The sequence below is a fragment of the Dromiciops gliroides genome, chromosome 2 (genome assembly GCF_019393635.1).
Source record: "Dromiciops gliroides isolate mDroGli1 chromosome 2, mDroGli1.pri, whole genome shotgun sequence".
Classification (NCBI taxonomy): Eukaryota; Metazoa; Chordata; class Mammalia; order Microbiotheria; family Microbiotheriidae; genus Dromiciops; species Dromiciops gliroides.
In genome coordinates this window covers 287,344,614-287,362,051 of record NC_057862.1, presented here as the reverse complement: position 1 = coordinate 287,362,051, position 17,438 = coordinate 287,344,614, and the positions used below count along the sequence as shown (strand labels likewise).

Genomic DNA, 17,438 nt, shown 5'->3' with positions numbered 1-17,438 from the left:
AAGTGTCTGAGGTCGAATTTGAACTCAGGTCCTCCTGACTCCAGGGCTGGTGCTCTACCCACTGCACCACCTAGCTGCCCCTCCCTCCCTGTATTCTGCAGAAGAGAACTTCCTTTAGGTCTGCTTACATCGTATTCTTATCTCTGTGGGACTTGGGCTGTTCACTGGTTCCCCCTTGTTCTCATGATCTGAGATAATGATCTTATGGGGAGACTAAATCAATGAGCACCCCAGATCCACTGAAGAAAACATTTAACTTTATTAGATTTAGCCTGTTATTTTATCCTTTTAGCTTCTTGGCTACCGAACATCATATGATACATGAGCCATCCTTTGATTCACATCTCCACCTACCACATCCCTACTCACAGGCTATGAACCCTGAAAACAAGGCCCTGCTACGTTCCTTGGTAGTCTTTTCTTTTTTTTTTGCAGGGCAATGAGGATTAAGTGACTTGCCCAAGGTCACACAACTAGTAAGTGTCAAGTGTCTAAGGTCAGATTTGAACTTGGAAGTCTTTTTGAGACCACCAATCATACGTTTCCTTAGCTATACCTTTTATATTACTTATATGTAGGTTATCATTAGGAATATGCAGATTCCTACTTTAGTCCACCATGTGTCTCTCCATTCCCCTCTGGGGCCCTCATAGCTTTGTTCAAAGACTGAGGTAGCCATGTAGCATACCGAGAAAACCATTTGAGTTAAAAGTTAGGCATTTGTGCCATAAAGCACTTTGAGATCACTTCTCAAACACTACTTCATTTTCCAAATGCAGTCTGGGGTCAGAGAACAGAGATACCTTTGTGGTGGTATTTATCAAGAAATCTTGTTTGATCATAGAAGGGGTAGGGACCAATGAGGCCATCTAGTCAAAACCCCCTCATTTTACATAGGAAGAAACTGAAGCCCAGGGAGGTTGTTACTTGCCCAGGGTAACACAGGTAGTAATTGCCAGAGGTGAGATTTGAACTCAGGTCTTGTGACTCCAGAACCAGTGCTTTTTCCCCTGACATACTCTGACCTTAAATATGCATAAGAAATATGTTGTTGGAGGAGAATTTTTAAAAAATTCTTTCTTTTTTTTCTTTTCTGTGTGTGTGTGTGTGTGTGTGTGTGTGTGTGTGGCAGTTGGGGTTAAGTGACTTGCCTAGGGTCACACAGCTAGTAATTGTTAAGTGTCTGAGGCCGGATTTGAACTCAGGTCCTCCTGAATCCAGGGCCAGTGCTCTATCCACTGTGCTATCTAGCTGCCCCTGGAGGAGAATTTGTAATGCTGTGTTCCACACTACCTAGCTATATGCTTTTTGATAATTAGCTACTAATAAACACAATGGGATCTTGTATTCTTTGTACCTTTTAGTCAATAAACACATGATCTCCAGTACATATCATTTTCTAAAAGTCTTCCTATTTCATTCTCATGTTTTTTATCTTGAATACCCTCAGAAAATGTGTAGATCATTCTCATAAAGCTTTGATCAAGATGAGAAAAGCAGATGGATTGGTAGTTATTGATGTCCTCTCAATCACATTTTTGGGCTAATAATACCATGCATGATTCCCTACCCCCCAGTCTTTTGGTATCTTTCCCTCCCTGGCCAGTCTTATAAAATGCTTCTTCCATGCTTTCAGAATTGTGTTAGCATGAACACCCATTCTCTAGGACTGTCCTTGCTCTGGTCTGGTCATTGTTCTAGACTTTGTCCTTAAATGCCATTTCTTGTTCCTAAGATAGCATATCAAGGGACTGAAATTTCAGGTTCTAACTGTGGTATTTCCTCTGTCATTCACGATGAAAATAGATAATAATTAGAAACATTGGCAAATCGTTTCCCTTTCTGTCTTTCTGCTCTCCTGCTGATTTCAGCTAATCATGCTCTCAGGATGATGCAGCTCAGTTGTGCTTCAAACCAAGCTTCCACTTCTCTTTTGTTTTAGGAGGTGATAGTGGTCATAACTTTCCCCTGTCCTGTTGTGTTATTTTGCAAATGAGTTTTCATTTTAAACTGGTGGTGCCCTTAACTGTCACATTGCTCTGCTGAGCAAGGAGATGAAGTGGTGTCTGGGCTCTGTGGGCCTACTTATTCTAGAGATTGCTTTGCATTATTTAAAACATTGCAGAAAAGTAATGATTAAAGGTGACACCTTTAATTTTTTATTTTTTTCATTTAGCATTTTTTTTCCAGCATCAGTGGCTTGTTTTGAATTGGTCAGGTTGAAATTGTCACATTTGTATTCAGCGTCTCCATGCTTTTATCCTTTCTTCTAATTTGATGTTCATTTTGACTTTTGGTTTAACTAATCAGTGATCTGACATGACTCCCATAGAGGATGGTATGTTGGAATCATCCTTATGAACCAATCATAGCAGGGCAGCTAGGTGGTACAGTGGATAGAGCACTGGCCCTGGATTCAGGAGGACTTGAGTTCAAATCCAGCCTGAGACATTTGACATTTACTAGCTGTGTGACCCTGGGCAAGTCACTTAACGCTCATTGCCCAGCCAAAGGGGAAAAAAAAAGAAAAAAAAGATTATTATATGAACAAACCATAGCTTAAGATCAAAGGTTTAGAGTTGGAAGGGACCTTAGAGATCATTTTTCAGATGAGGAGACTGAGGCCCAGAGAGGTTAAGTGACTTGTTTGTGGTCATACAACTAGTAAGGATCTGAACCTGGGTCATACTGACTCTAAATCCAGCAATCTATCCATTACAGTGTGCTGTTTCTCAGAAACCAGTTGTTTTCTACCTTCTAACATGTAATCAGGGCAGCTAGGTGATGCAATGGATAGAGGGCCAGCTCTGGAGTCAGGAAGACACCTCTTTTTGAAATCAAATCAGGCCTCAGACGCTTACTAGCTGTGTGACCTTGGGCAAGTCACTTAACACTGTTTGCCTCAGTTTCCTCATCTATAAAATGAGCTGGAGAAGGAAAGGGCAAACCACTCCACTATCTTTGCCAAGAACACCCCAAATGGAGTCATGAAGAGTTGGACAGGACTGAAATGACTGAAGAACAACAGCATATGATTAGTTTCTTTTTATTCTGGGAGTGGGGGGGATAATCTTTGCTGTTTACTATATTCAGCACCTTCTGGCCCTTTTCTAGATCATCTATAAACTTTTGACCTCTCTCCTTTCTCAAATCTGAACCATATTTTCCAACATACTGTTCACATTTCTCCCTTGTGCCTTCTGCCACACAAATCACTGAATATCAAAATGTTTGCAGACTCGATCTGGAGGATTGGGTCAAGTTGTTTAAAGAATTTCTGTACCTCATCCTCCTCTACAGCAGACGTTGGCACATCAGCTTCAGTTGTCTTCAGTGGCGGTCTTTTTTGCTTATGTTCCTCACAAGCTCGGCTCAAGACAAGATGACTTTGGGCAGACAGTGGAATCCACTTGGTCAATTCCTTTGTTTTCCTTTTCAAAGAAAACCTCTTAGTCATCGTTCCTTGTAGCTGAAACTTCCTTCTGACATTGGTTTTGCTTTGTTTTGTTTTGAGACTATTGATGTTGAGGTAATTTGAGTTCTCTGATCGTCTGTCAGTTTGTTGGACGTTGGATAAAGATCTCACATTTATTGGGCCAACAGTTGTTATTTTCATAGGCAGTCTAAAAACTGTGGTTCTTAGCACCTTCTGTCTTCCTTTTTCTGTTACTCTACCTCTGCAGAAGAGGGCCACGTAGAACTGAGGGCCTGGGCAAGTCACTTGACCTGTTTTGCCTCAATTTCTTCATCTGTGAAATGGGGATAATAATAGCACCTACCTCCCAAGGTTGTGAAGATGAAATAAGATAATAAATTATAAAACATTTAGGTGCCTGGCACATAATAAATGTTAGCTATTATACTTTTTAATTTTTCTTCGTGTCATGAATTACCATTGCCAAATAATGCATCAGTCAGAGTCTAACTTCTTTGTGAGGAGCTTCTTCATACTTAGCAAGTCTGGTTCTTGGATAAAAAAGTCACTTTTTGGCCAGGACTGTAGTCAAAGGCTTTTAAGCCTGGGAGAACCTGACAGAGCATATGCTCTGCTGAACTTGGTGTTACCTTTATGCTATGGTGAGGCATCAGAGGAAGACTTGGTGGAGGAAGATGAAATGTAATAGGGATAAATATAAAGTCTTTCATTTGAGTTCAATCCATTTTCCAAGTACAGGTGGAGAGAGGGGTGATTAGGCAAGTTTGTAGCTGAGAAGATTTTTTTTTTTGGCGAGGCATTTGGGATTAAGTGACTTGCCCAGGGTCACACAGCTAGCAAGTGTCAAGTGTCTGAGGCCAGATTTGAACTCAGGTCCTCCTGACTCCAGGGTCAGCGCTCCTGAGAAGATCTTTTAATGGAAAGCAAATGAGTCAACAATATGACGTTACATCCAAGAAATCTAATTCTTTCCTTGACTCTATAAGAAAGGCATAATAGATAGCATGAAAAAAGTGGCATTAAATACTCCCCTTTATCCCAGGATGTCCAGTTCCATGTACCATGTTTTAGGAAGGACCTTACCAAGTTTTATTCTGTCTAAAGGACACTGGCCTGAGCAGTGAGGAGACTAGAGAATGTGCAATATAAATATCAGTCGAAAAACCAGGGGTATTTGGCACCTTCCACAATTTTTTTTTTTTAGTGAGGCACTGGGGGTTAAGTGACTTGCCCAGGGTCACACAGCTAGTAAGTATTAAGTGTCTGAGGCCGGATTTGAACTCAGGTACTCCTGACTCCAGGGCCGGTGCTCTATCCACTGCACTACCTAGCTGCCGCACACCTTCCACAATTTGAAGGGGTGTGATGGAGAAAGAGGAATTAGTTTTGTTCTGCTTGGCCCCAGGAAGCAAAACCTGGAATAATGAAGGGAGTAGAAACTGCAGAGGAGACTCTTTGAGTTTGGTGTAAGGGAGAACTTCATAATGATTATAACTGTCCACAAGTAGAATGGGTGGCCTCCGGATGTCAGGCCCCTCTGCCCCTGGAACTTTTCACCTGGAGGATAGGTCACCACTTGCTGAAGATTTTGATGGGCGGTTCCCCAGGCCTTCAATATTCTCCCTCCTCTTTGTTTCCTTCAGAGTTCACCTTTGGGTACCCCTTCCTATGTGAAGCCTCTTCTGATTCTCCAGTTGACCCTCTCAAAAATCCCCACCTCTGTATTTATTTGGTATGTGTTGTCTCCCCTTATAGGACACAAGCTTCTTGAGAGAGCTTTGTGTCTTGGTATTTTCTTTGCCTGTGATGTCTGGAAGACAAGAAGGAGGTTTATAAAGGTTTCATTTTTTTCGGAAAGGCTGCAAACTAATGGGTTTGTAAGGTTTCTTCCAAATCTGAGAGTCTGTGATTCTATGGGAAGGGCGGAAGGGTGAAGTCTCCTCCCATCACTCCTACTTCTGCCTCAGGCTTGTGGTCTATCAGAGGCTGAAGAGATGAGACTATTCAGTATTTCTGCTTCTAGGGTCTTTGAGATGGCCAATGATGAAACCTCATGGAATTGTAGATTTGAGGTCAGAAGGGACCTTAGAGCCCATTGAGTCAGGGAAAACAAGTGATTTACCCAAAGTCATAGTTAACATAACATTCTGTAACAATAATTAAATCAATTGCACATGTATAGCCTGTATGTGATTGCTTACTGCCTCAGGGAAGAGTGAGGGGAGGGAGGAAAGGAGGGATAAAATTTGGAATTCAAAACTTTAAATAAAAATGTTTATTATTGGAGAATAAAACAATAATTCAATTGTTTTAAGGTTAGGGGCAATATGATGACTCATAAGGTCCATTTGGTTCAATTCTCTCCAGATTTGGGGAGTTTATTTTTATTATAAAAGTTTCTTATTATTTTTCAGTTCCACTTAAAGATAGTTTTCAATATTTGTTTTCATAAGATTTTTATTTCAAAATTTTTCTCCCTTCTTCCCTTCCTTCCCCTCTCCCCAAGATGGAAAGCAATCTGATATAGGTTATATATGTACAATCACATTAAACATATTTCTGCATTAGTCATATTGTGAAAGAAGAATCAGAACACAAGGGAAAAACCTCAAAAAAGAAGAATCAACAACCAAAAAGTAGAAGCAGTATGGTTCAATCTACATTCAGAATCCACAGTTCTTTTTTCTGGATGTGGAGAACATTTTCCATCATGAGTCCTTTGCAATTGTCTTAGATCATTGCCCTGCTGAGAAGAGTCAAGTCTATCACAGTTGATCATCACACAATGTTGCTGTTACTGTATACAATGTTTTCCTGGTTCTGTTCTTCTCAGTCAGCATCAGTTCATGTAAGTCCTTCCAGGTTTTTCTGAAATCCTGCTGCTCATTGTTTCTTACAGCACAATAGTATTCCATTACATTCATATGCCATAACTTGTTCAGCCATTCCCCAATTGATGGGCATTCCCTCGATCTCCAATTCTTTGTCACCACAAAGGGAGCTGCTATAAATATTTTTGTACATGCGGGTTGGGGATTTGATTTTAGACAAAAACTTCAGAATGGGCACAATCCCTCTGAGCCCCTAGTTTACTGCTTTTATTATTTTTAATGTTTTTTTTTTTTTGGTGAGGTAATTGGGGTTAAGTGACTTGCCCAGGGTCACACAGCTAGTAAGTGTTAAGTGTCTGAGGCTGGATTTGAACTCAGGTCCTCGTGACTCCAGGGCTGGTGCTCTATCCACTGCACCACCCAGCTGCCCCGAGCCCCTAGTTTAGAAAATTCCTCACATCTAGGCAGAGGTTGAGCTCTCTGCCCAGCATTACATTTGTATGCATCTCTAGTTAACCTCTGGCCTCTTTGTGGTTGAGGCAAAATTGAGTTTACTGGAACTTGTAAAACAAAGGGGTTGGACTAGACCGCCTCTGAAGTCTTCCAGCTTAAGATCTGCCATCCTCCCGCCACCTAACAATTCAATTAAAAAACCTATTAAGTGCAGTTATTTGGCATGGTTCTTTGCTTCAGACTGGGGATCCGCAGATGAAAAATGCTGTCTCTTGCGGGCAGCTCGGTGGCGCAGTGGATAAAGCACCGGCCCTGGAGTCAGGAGGACCTGAGTTCAAATCCTGCCTCAGACACTTTGACACTTACTAGCTGTGTGACCCTGGGCAAATCACTTAACCCCCATTGCCCTGCAAAAAAAAAAAAAAAATACTGTCTCTTCCTTCCAGGATCTTCTTGTCCAATGGAGTAGGGAAGTAAATACAATGTAAGGAGAAAGGCAGACGTGTGCTCTAGCAGAATGTGAGGAAGCAAAGGTCGTTTTCAGTAGGTGAATAGAGGGAGAAACAGGGAAGGCTTCAGAGAGGAAGTAGCATCTGAGCTGGGCTTTAAAAGGGAGAGTGTGATTGCATGAGATGATGATGAAAAGGGAACACATTCCAGGAAATGGGGATGCACTTGACTGAATGGAATTAGGAAGTAGAAGAGGGCAGGATGAGATCGAGCATTTGGCTGAATCAGAATCTATGAGGGCTTGTATGAAATAGGGCTGGAGAGAGGGGTCGGAGCCAAGTTGTGGAGGACCTTGAATGCCAGACTAAGGCAATGGGAAACTACTGTTGTGAGGAGATGGGTGGGGACCATTGGGTCTGAGCCCCGGTAGCTCCACTAAGCTAATGTTTTCTTTTTTTTTTCTTTTTTTTGGCGGGGCAATGGGGGTTAAGTGACTTGCCCAGGGTCACACAGCTAGCAAGTGTCAAGTGTCTGAGGCCGGATTTGAACTCAGGAACTCCTGAATCCAGGGCCAGTGCTTTATCCACTGTGCCACCTAGTTGCCCCTAATGTTGTTTCTTGAGAGGGTTTGCTGGCAGATGCTGTGGGGTAATGGAAGTAGGGTAGTGGGACTCGAGACCTGGGCCGCAATCTTGGTTGTGCTACTGTGTGACTCTGGGTGGGTTACTGCTCCTCTCTGGGTCTGTGGGGGAAAAAAAAAAGAATAACTAAGCTTGTTCTCCTCACCTCACAGGATGACTTGGAGGTGAAGAAAGCACTTTGCAACCCTTGATGTTCTGTAGTTCTGAGCTGTCTTTTCCCCTTCAGACCCTCACAGTGCCCAAAGCCCAGTCTGGTGCTTTGTCTCTGCACTTATAGGGCTGCCCCGGGACAGGCCCCTTCACCGCTGTACTTTCCTTAATGCCTTTGTCTACATTCTAACCTGTATGTGTTAGAACATGTCCAGCACAAGGTCCCCGAGGAGGCTCTGAAGGTAAGTCACCGGACAGCTTCTGGAGGGGAGGGCAGTGCCCAACGGCACTTGCAGCACAGGGCCAATACTCGCCTTTCTTTCAGTTCATTGACAGGAGACCAGGAAAGGCTTTCTTCTCATGCATGGGGCTCCTGGTTCTGTCACTGACTCACTATCTGACCCCTGGCAAGGTCCTCTCCCTAAATGGGTCTGTCTCCTCATCTATAAAATGAGGATAATAATAATCCCTGCTCTGCTTCTCTCCCAGGGCCCTGATGAGACAATAGGTAAGGAAGATTGTAGAGCCTGTCAAGCCCTTTACTCATGTTTCATTTATTTTAATATATAGGATTTAGATTTGAAAAGGACCTTAGCAACCATGTAATCCAACCCCCTTATTATATAGTTAGGTAATTGAAGCCCAGAGACGGAAAAGGGGTTTTCCCAAGCTCCTACTTCTAGTAAGTGGCTACCAAGATTTGTGTAAAGTAATGGGATTTTTTTTTTTACTTTTATTTTTTAAGTTTTGTTGAGGCAGTTGGGGTTAAGTGACTTGCCCAGGTTGACACAGCTAGTAAGTATCAAGTGTCTGAGGCTGGATTTGAACTCAGGTCCTCCTGACTCCAGGGCCGGTGCTCTATCCACTGCACCACCTAGCTGCCCCAAGTAATGGGATTTTGAACTGAAAAGAACCTCAGAGACCACCTAGCCCAACCCCTCTTTCCTCCATTTTACAGAGCAGGGAACCAAGACCCAGATAAGGAATGTGACCTGTCCATGATTATGTGGGTAGTTCACAACTGAGATCTGGAGCTGACTTCAAATTCAGTGGTTTTTCTACTACACTGGCCGTGAGGTATTGATTCTGGGCCTCAGTTTCACCATCTGTAAAATGAAGAGGTCAGACCAGTTGGTTTCTGCTACTTCTAAGTCCTGTGAAGCGGGAACAGATGAGAATGCCACCTCATTTCCTTGGGAGTTATGGGCTTCTTGTTCCTGGCTCTCATACCCTTTCCTCTTTCTGGGGTCAGCTTTTAAAATGTGGCTTTTTGAATGAGTGATGATGCATCCTTAGGGTTCTTCCTTAGCACCTTAAAAAAACCCACCAACAACTAAATGTATTTTCACTTCTGTTATTTTTAATCCTGGCAAAGTGCTAAGAATTAGGGGAGGGAAACTATTTCTTACCTCAGTGATCATAGGATTGAGATCTGGAAAGGGACCTTAGATATCATATAGTCCAATCTCCTCATTTTATAGTTGATGAAATTCAGGTAGAAAGACAGGGAAGTGACTTGCTTAAGGCAACATGGCCAAAAAAGTAGTAACTCCTCTGACTCTAAACATTAAGCTGCAGTTTGACAGTTGATAAATCTGAGAAAGCAGCATCATGGTGTGGTTGAAAATGTACTAGACTGGGTGTCAAGAGACCCATATTCTGGTCTTGGCTTTGTCAATGACCCAGTGTGACTCTGGGATAATGCCTTTCCTCCTCTGGGCCTCGGCTTTCCCTGATGTAAAATGGGACCAGGGATGGGATTTGGAATAGATAATCACTAAGGTTTCTGCCAGTTCTTGGCTAGACTAAAAATCACTTCATAGTGTTACTGCATTCTTCATTCATTCCAGATCACAAAACAGCCTATATCTCCAGTTCCTCTGCCCCTCTGCTTGGCAAAGGGTTCAGGGGAGGATTTGAAGGCTGGGCTTTTTTAAACCCTGGATTTGGGCTTGGTTGGGCTCAGATCTTGATTCCTGAGTATTGTGTCCAGGACAGAGTATAGAGGAAAGAGTTTTAGATTGGAAACCAAAGGACCTGGGTTTCATTCCTAATTCTGTGCTTTCAGACAAGTCGCATTACCCCTATGGTCCTTGGTTTCCTCATTGGGAATTTTCTTCATCTGAAAGAGCCCTGGGTTAAGGATCTGGAATTAGGAGATTAGTCCCTACCATTTATTGGTTGTGTGGTCTTGGACAGGCTCTTCCCATTTCTGAGCCTCAGTTTCCTCATCTGTAAAATGGAGATAAGAATTCTTGTCCCACTGACACTAGGATTGTTGTGAGGAAAGGGTTTTATGAAAAAAGAAATGACCTTAAAGTGCTTTATAAATATAAGTTATTTTTGAAAGTCAGTGCATTTTAGAAAAAAAGAAGCCCGGACTTGGGTTTAGGAGATCTGGGTCCAAATCCTGGTTTTTTCCTCTATAAAATAAGGGTAATCCTTATACTCTTTATCTCACAGTATTCTTTTGAGGGAAGTGCTTTGGAAAATTTAAAGCATTATAGAGTGGGAACTCTTATTAAGGTATTGGTGTTTCCTTTTCTCCCCCTCCCACTGCTCCCAGTCCTTCATAAATCACAAAGTACTACGTATAAAAATGAATTTTCTTTTCTTTTCATCATGGTAGGCATAGAATGGAGCTCATTTTCCTCACCTTTGCTTTCTGACTCTTGCCTTTCAGCATGAGAAGTACACCAGCCAGCTGCAGATGAATTTTAAGGGCACGGCTGTGAAGCGTGGGGACCCCCCACCAGATCTTGGTTCTTATTCTGAATCCCCACAGGCCAAACCAGAGAAGGGAGACCGGAGACCTGTCCCAGGTAAACTCCTCAGGGATGAGGTGTGGGGCGGGGGAGGGAGGAGCACACATGTCCCAGAGACCGGGACATCTTCATCCAGAAGCACACTTGACTCAGGTGCACACACAAGGCCCTGTCTCTGCCCACATGGATTTGCATTTGAGTCAAGTTTGTGAAAGGTAGATAGTCCCTGGGGGTGAGTAGGAGGGACAGGTGATTCAGGAGGGCTCTCTCCCCTCTCCTGTTTCTATCTCCTCCTTTCTCTTCAGGGCAGCTGGGCCAGTCTGGCCCTGGCAGGCATCCCGAAGCAGGAATCAACCAGTAAACATTACTTAAACACCCATTATATTCCAGGTACTGTGCTAGGCTTGGGTATTCAGACCAAAATGAAACAATCCCTGCTCTTAAGGAATTTACATTCTCATGGGGAAGATACATGTATACCAGCAATATGTACAAAATATCTGCTAGTAAATACTAGATAATTTTTTGGATGGGAGAGGCATTGGCAGTTGGGAGGATCGTAAAAGGCTTTATGGGGAGAGCTCAGCTTGAACTGAGCTTGGAAAAAAGGAATTCTAAAGAGGTGGAGGTAAAGAGGGATGGGGAACATGTCTTTTGCCTATGTGAAAGCATAGAGATGAGAGATGGGAAATTATATGTGAGGGAAAGCAAGGAGGCTTTAACACACTTTGCATAGTGGGTGAAGGGTAATGATGCCTGGAAAGGTAGGTTAGAGCCAGGTGCTAAAGGGTTTTTTTGTTGTTGGGCTTTTTTTTGCAGGGCAATGAGGGTTAAGTGACTTGCCCAGGGTCACACAGCTAGTAAGTATCAAGTGTCTGAGGCTGGATTTGAACTCAGGTCCCCCTGAGTCCAGGGCCAGTGCTTTATTCACTGTACCACCAGCTGTCCTGATAAAGGGTTTTAAATGCTAAGCAGAGGAGTTTGTATTTGTCCCCAGAAATAAAAGGGATTTGGGGCAGCGAGGTGCCACAGTGATAGAACACCAGTTGTGGAGTCAAGAGAACCTGAGTTCAAATCTGGCTTCAGCCACTTAACTAGCTGTGTGACCCTGGGCAAGTCACTCAACCCTGATTGCTTTAAAAAAAAAAAGAATAATAGGGATTGACTGGGACTTCTTGAGCTGGGAAGTAAATAAAAGAGTTGGAATGGTAGGAAACAGTTGAATATGACACGTATATTTATTAAAGCATCTACTTGGTGTAGGGGCCTTGTGCTTGGTGTTACAGAAGAACCTAAAATGGATAAGATATGCTTGGTCTTCAGGGGGCTTATCGTCTACGGGACACAGAAGAGGAACAAATCCAAGAACTATACTTGTAAAGACTTGTTACAGTAGGCAGCTAGGTGGCGCAGTGGCTAGAGCACCAGCCCTGGATTCAGGCGTACCTGAGTTCAAATCCGGCCTCAGACACTTGACATTTACTAGCTGTGTGACCCTGGGAAAGTCATTTAACCCTCATTGCCCAGCAAAAAAAAAAAAAAAAAAAAAAAAAAAAGACTTGTTACGAAGAATGACATAACAGGCAAAGAATTTATAAGGACTAAAATAAAAACAATAACAGCTACAATTTATATAAGTCTTAAAGGTTTGCCCCCTCAATTTCTCTGGAGAGGTAAAAACCCATTCAGCCCCTAGCCCTTGCCTCTTAGTTCAATTGCTTTGTCTGGTCACAGGCTCCTGGGTCACCAGAAAAGTTAGCAGCCTTAGGCTTCGGGGCTGTGGGCCCCACTGTATATTGTCCATCACTTAACCTCGGTCTCCTCATCTGTAAAATAAAGATAATAATGCTTGTAGTACCTATGTTACAGAATTATTGTGAGGACAAATGCTGTGTGAATCTGGAAATACTAGAGGCAACTTATACTAGAAGCTGCTAGACGGGTGGGCCACCTTTGGAGGGTGGCATGGCTCCATTCTCTGGAAGTATTTATTAAGTGCCTACTGTATACCAGGCACTGTACCAGATGCCGGGGGTACAAAAATGCAAAAGACGATTCCTACCCTTAAGGAACTCACTTGGGAGGTAGTACTATTATCACCCCCATTTTATAGATGAGGAAACAGGCAAATTGATTAAATAACTTACCCAGGGTTGTCTAGTTAATAATTATCTGAGGATTTGAACTCAGGGCTTCCTTACTCCAGCCTTCTATCTACTATGCCACCTCAATACCATAATTAATAGCTCCTATTTTTACAGTGGAGGACTTAGAATCATAAGAAGTCTGGTTTTTGTATTTCAGTCGTTTCAGTTGTGTCTGACTCTCTATGACCCTATTTGGGGTTTTCCTGGCAAAGACCCTGGAGTGGTTTGTCATTTCCTTCTCCAGCTCATTTTAAATATGAGGAAACAGAGGCAAAGAAGGTTAAATGACTTGACCAGGGTAACCCCAGTTAGTAAATGTCTGAGGTGGGATTTGAACTCAGTTCTTACTGATTCTAGACCTGGTGCTTTATCCACTATGCCACATAGCCACTACCACAATTAAGGATAATTGCTCCCGTTTCTGTAGTATTTAAACCTAACAAAGATTTTTTTCTCTCACAGTAATCTTGTGAATTAATGCAAATCATATCATCCCCATTTTGCAGATAAGGAAAGCTGAGGCAGGTGAAGTAACTTCTGCGAGGTCCATAGAGCTAGCACCAGAGCAAGGACTCGAATTCATAGCTTGTGCCTCCAAGTCCAGTTCTCTCATTACTGCACTTGAGGCTGTCTGTCTGCATGTGTTCATGAACAGTGTAGAAACTGTTTTTTTGGTGTTGGAGTGTGGAGATTTTGGGGAGGGATCTGTCAGATGGTGATGGATAAGGGAGGATGTCATGGTAGAGTTGAAAGAAGACAAGATCAGGAGTCCACTCAAATCCCAGCTCTGCCACTAATTACTTTTGTGACTTTGAGTCAATCACTTTCTGGATCTCGGTTTCCTCATCTGTGAAATGACTGGGTTCAGCCAGATCCTCTCTAAGGTCCCTTTCTAGGTGTTAAATCCTATGAAATGTATAAATGCTTCCTGGCCAGGGCGTGAGTTCTGAGGCAGGTGTTGAAGGTCAGGATTTGAATGTTATGGGTCCACAGTGCCCCCTAGTGGAAGATGTGAGGCTCATCTTTTGGCTAAGCACATCTGGATGGTAGCTCATTCATTTATTTTGTTTATTTATCAGCAATTTAATTTTTAAAATTTTAAATAAACATCGTGAGTTAGAGAGCATCTGGGACAACAAAATTAGTCTGCAAAAAATGACTGAATGAGCTTCAACTGATGTTACCAGATGCATCTTTAAAAATTCTCAATATTTATTGAAATTAAAATAGACATATGTAGTTATTCTGAATTTAGTAGTTATAAAATAAAATGGGAATTTTTATATACATAGTAGTACAGGGAAAGAGGAGTGTATGTGAAACTTCTAATCTCTATTATGTACAGCTTGCTTTTGTTTTGAAATATATAATATATATACAACCTGTAGCTTTCAAAGCTGTCCTGCACCAGGCATTTTTTTTTAAATGACATACTCTCTTTCTTTCTATCTCTCTCCTTCTCTTTTCCCATCCTTTTTTCTTCCTTCCTTTCGTTTTCTCTTTATTCCTTTTCTCCCTCTTTTCCTCCCTTCCTTACTTTCTTCTTTTTCTTCATTCTCTCCTTTTCTTCTTTCTTTTCTCTCTTTCTCCCCTTTTGCCTTCCCTGTCTTCTTTCCTTCCTCTTTCCCTCCTTTAGTCATCAAGATATTTCTACTTTCCTTTGTAGGATACTCTCTGGTCATTGACTTCCTCTAGTGTCTTGTAGCATCCATCAACTTTTTCATTATCAGATATATAAGGATCATATGCCATAGGTGACAGGAGGCAGGTTAGTGCAGTGGGAAGATACTGCATCAGAAAATCCGAGTTTGAGGCAGGTTTTTAGCACTTTGTAGCTATGTTGGATCCAGCCACCCATTCCTCCATTCTGCATTTGTCTCCTCCTAAAATCTATGCATAAGCAAACACAAGATGAGAGGCTAGAGAGCCAGCTCTGGAATCAGGTAGACCTGAGGTCGGGTCCTTCCTCTGACATAGGCAGGCCTTGGGACTTTGGGAAAGTCACTTAAAATTTCAGTGCTCCAGGCAACTCTGCAGGACTAGAGAACAAAGACAGTAGTGCCTCTCTGGGGTCCCAGTTTCTTTAATTGGAAAATGAATGGTTTGAACCATTCATTCAAGAATTGTAAATTATCTGCAGTTTTTGTATCCTATGTCACCATTCTTATCTAGCAGAATGGCTCTAAGATATCCCACTGCATCAACTTCAGACTCTTCTGCTTAGCATCCAAGGACATTCACAACCTGGCTTCCAGCCCCCCTATCCCCAACATCAACTCCCTCTCATTTTCATCAGTCAGAGGGGTCTTTTCACATGCCAGCCACAGTGCGTGACTGGACACACTAATCTTCAAAGGACTTTTAAAGTTCCTTTTAGATCTCCATCTAGGATCCCATGAACTGGACTTCTTTCAGGAAACGTCACCTTCCATCATGGGGAGGTCGCTGGCCTTGCTTTTGGAACTGAGCTATTGAGGAGACAAAAATTTCTTCTTTTCTCTTTCCAGAGCCATTGACCTACCGCACTCCACTATATGGGCAGCCCTCATGGTGGGGGGAGGATGACGGCAACAACAAATTGGACAGGCCAGATGACCAGCATCAGGAAGACCATTATCCAGGTAAGGGTCCAGGCCAGGAACCAGTGCCCAGGACTGGCCTTGTCTGAGGCCAGCCCTAGACCAAATCTACAGAACTGACACTAGAATACCATTCACCCTTGGTTCTAGGGTTGACTCTGGTTGTATGGGGAGATAGGACCCCTGACTTCAGGAATCTCAAAAGTCTGGGTTAGGTTCCTATTCTTAACAAGCTCATTCATGGCTAGAGGGAAACAAAAGAGGAGAAACTCCAGCCCTATTCTGGGAGTATTCCCAGTCTCATGATGACCCCAGTGAAATCTCAGGTTTGGTCCCAAAAAAGTGCCCAGAGAAGCAACATAAGGTTTATAGACAACAAATGCTTCAAAAAAACCAAACCCAGACCCTGTACCCATTAATAGTCCTGGAGTCTGGGGTGGGGGGATCCCCACTAACACATATGGGACAGTTTCCTTGGTAAGAAAGTGTCATCCAGCACTGAACTGAGTTAAACCTAGCACAATTTTGCTTGTAGGAACTTAAAGACAAGAGAAATCAGTGAGGGAGAGAGGGAACAAACTTTTTTTAATTAAAATTTTTTTGGATGGCTGACTTTATTTTTTAAAATAATAAACATTTTTATTTATAGTTTTGAGTTCCAAATTTTATCCCTCCTTCCCTTCCTCCCCTCTATTCTCCCTGAGGAGGTAAACAATCAGATTTGGGTTATACATGTATAATTATGTAAAACATTACTATATTAGTCATTTTGTACAAGAAAACTTGAATAAAAGAAAAAATGAAAGAAAGTGAAAAACAGGATGCCTCAGTCTGTGTTTAATCAATATCAGTTCTTTCTTTGGAGGTGGATAGTATCTTTCATCATTAGTCCTTTGGGATTACCTTGGATCATTGTATTGCTGAGCATAGTTGTCATTCACAGACAAACATTTATTAAGCACCTACTGTGTACCAGGAACTATACTAAGCACTTTACAAATATCTCATTTGATCCTCACAACAACCCTAGGAGGTAGGTGCTATTATTATGCCCATTTTATAGTTGAGGAAACTGAGGTGACCAGGTAAAGTGATTTGCTCAGGGTCACATAGCTAATAAATGGGAGAGCATAGACTCTTTTTAAAAAACATTATTTTATTTTTTTGCGGGGCAATGAGGGTTAAGTGACTTTCCCAGGGTCACACAACTAGTAAGTGTCACGTGTCTGAGGCCGGATTTAAACTCAGGTCCTCCTGAATCCAGGGCCGGTGCTTTATCCACTCTGCCACCTAGCTGTCCCAAGAGCATAGACTCTTAATCCAAGTCAGAGAATTATCCACAAATAACACGGCTGGATTAGTGTGTCCAGTCACACACTGTGGCTGGCATGTGAAGAGACCCCTCTGACTGATGAAAATGAGGGGGAGTTGATACTAGAGATAGGGGGCTGGAAGCCAGGTTGTAAATGTCCTTGGATGCCAAGCAGAAGAGTCTAAAGTTGATGCAGTGGGATGTCTTAGAGCCATTCTGCTAGATAAGAATGGTGACATAGGATACAAAAATTGCAGATAATTTACAATTCCTGAAACTGGGCCACTCATCTCAGCCTCTATTAATAGAGGCTTAGTGTTCAGGGCTAGGGAGGGATGGTCCTGCTGTTCTCTGCCCTGCTCAGACCCCAGCTGGGGTATTGTACTTAATTGTGGGACCACATTTAGGGCAAATATTTCCTTTTTGGGGGTTTGCTTTTTGTTTTTGTTTTTCTGCTCTCAAGAAGCTCAATTCTATTTAGAATTTTATTTTCCCCAATTACATGTAAAAATACTTTTAAACATCCATTTTTAAAATCTTATGCTCCAAATTCTCTTCCTTCCTCTTTTCCCCCCTTTCTCCTCCTGCTTTGAGAAGGCAAGCAATTCAGTATAAGTTATACATGGGTAGTCATGCAAAACATTTCCATATTAGGTTGTGAAAGGAAACAGACA

The 17,438-nt window shown here is 42.4% G+C and overlaps 1 protein-coding gene across 2 annotated transcripts in view; it reads left to right on the top strand.

Annotated features, from left to right (window-relative positions):
- The window catches only part of CEP170B (centrosomal protein 170B), a 110,073-nt gene that overhangs the window by 43,749 nt on the left and 48,886 nt on the right, over window positions 1–17,438 (top strand). For both annotated transcript variants that reach the window (XM_043981574.1, XM_043981572.1), the window contains exons 5-7: window positions 8,145–8,203; window positions 10,645–10,783; window positions 15,381–15,494. In XM_043981574.1, the coding sequence (XP_043837509.1) occupies window positions 8,145–8,203; window positions 10,645–10,783; window positions 15,381–15,494 (312 nt within the window). The remainder of the gene's footprint in view (window positions 1–8,144; window positions 8,204–10,644; window positions 10,784–15,380; window positions 15,495–17,438) is intronic.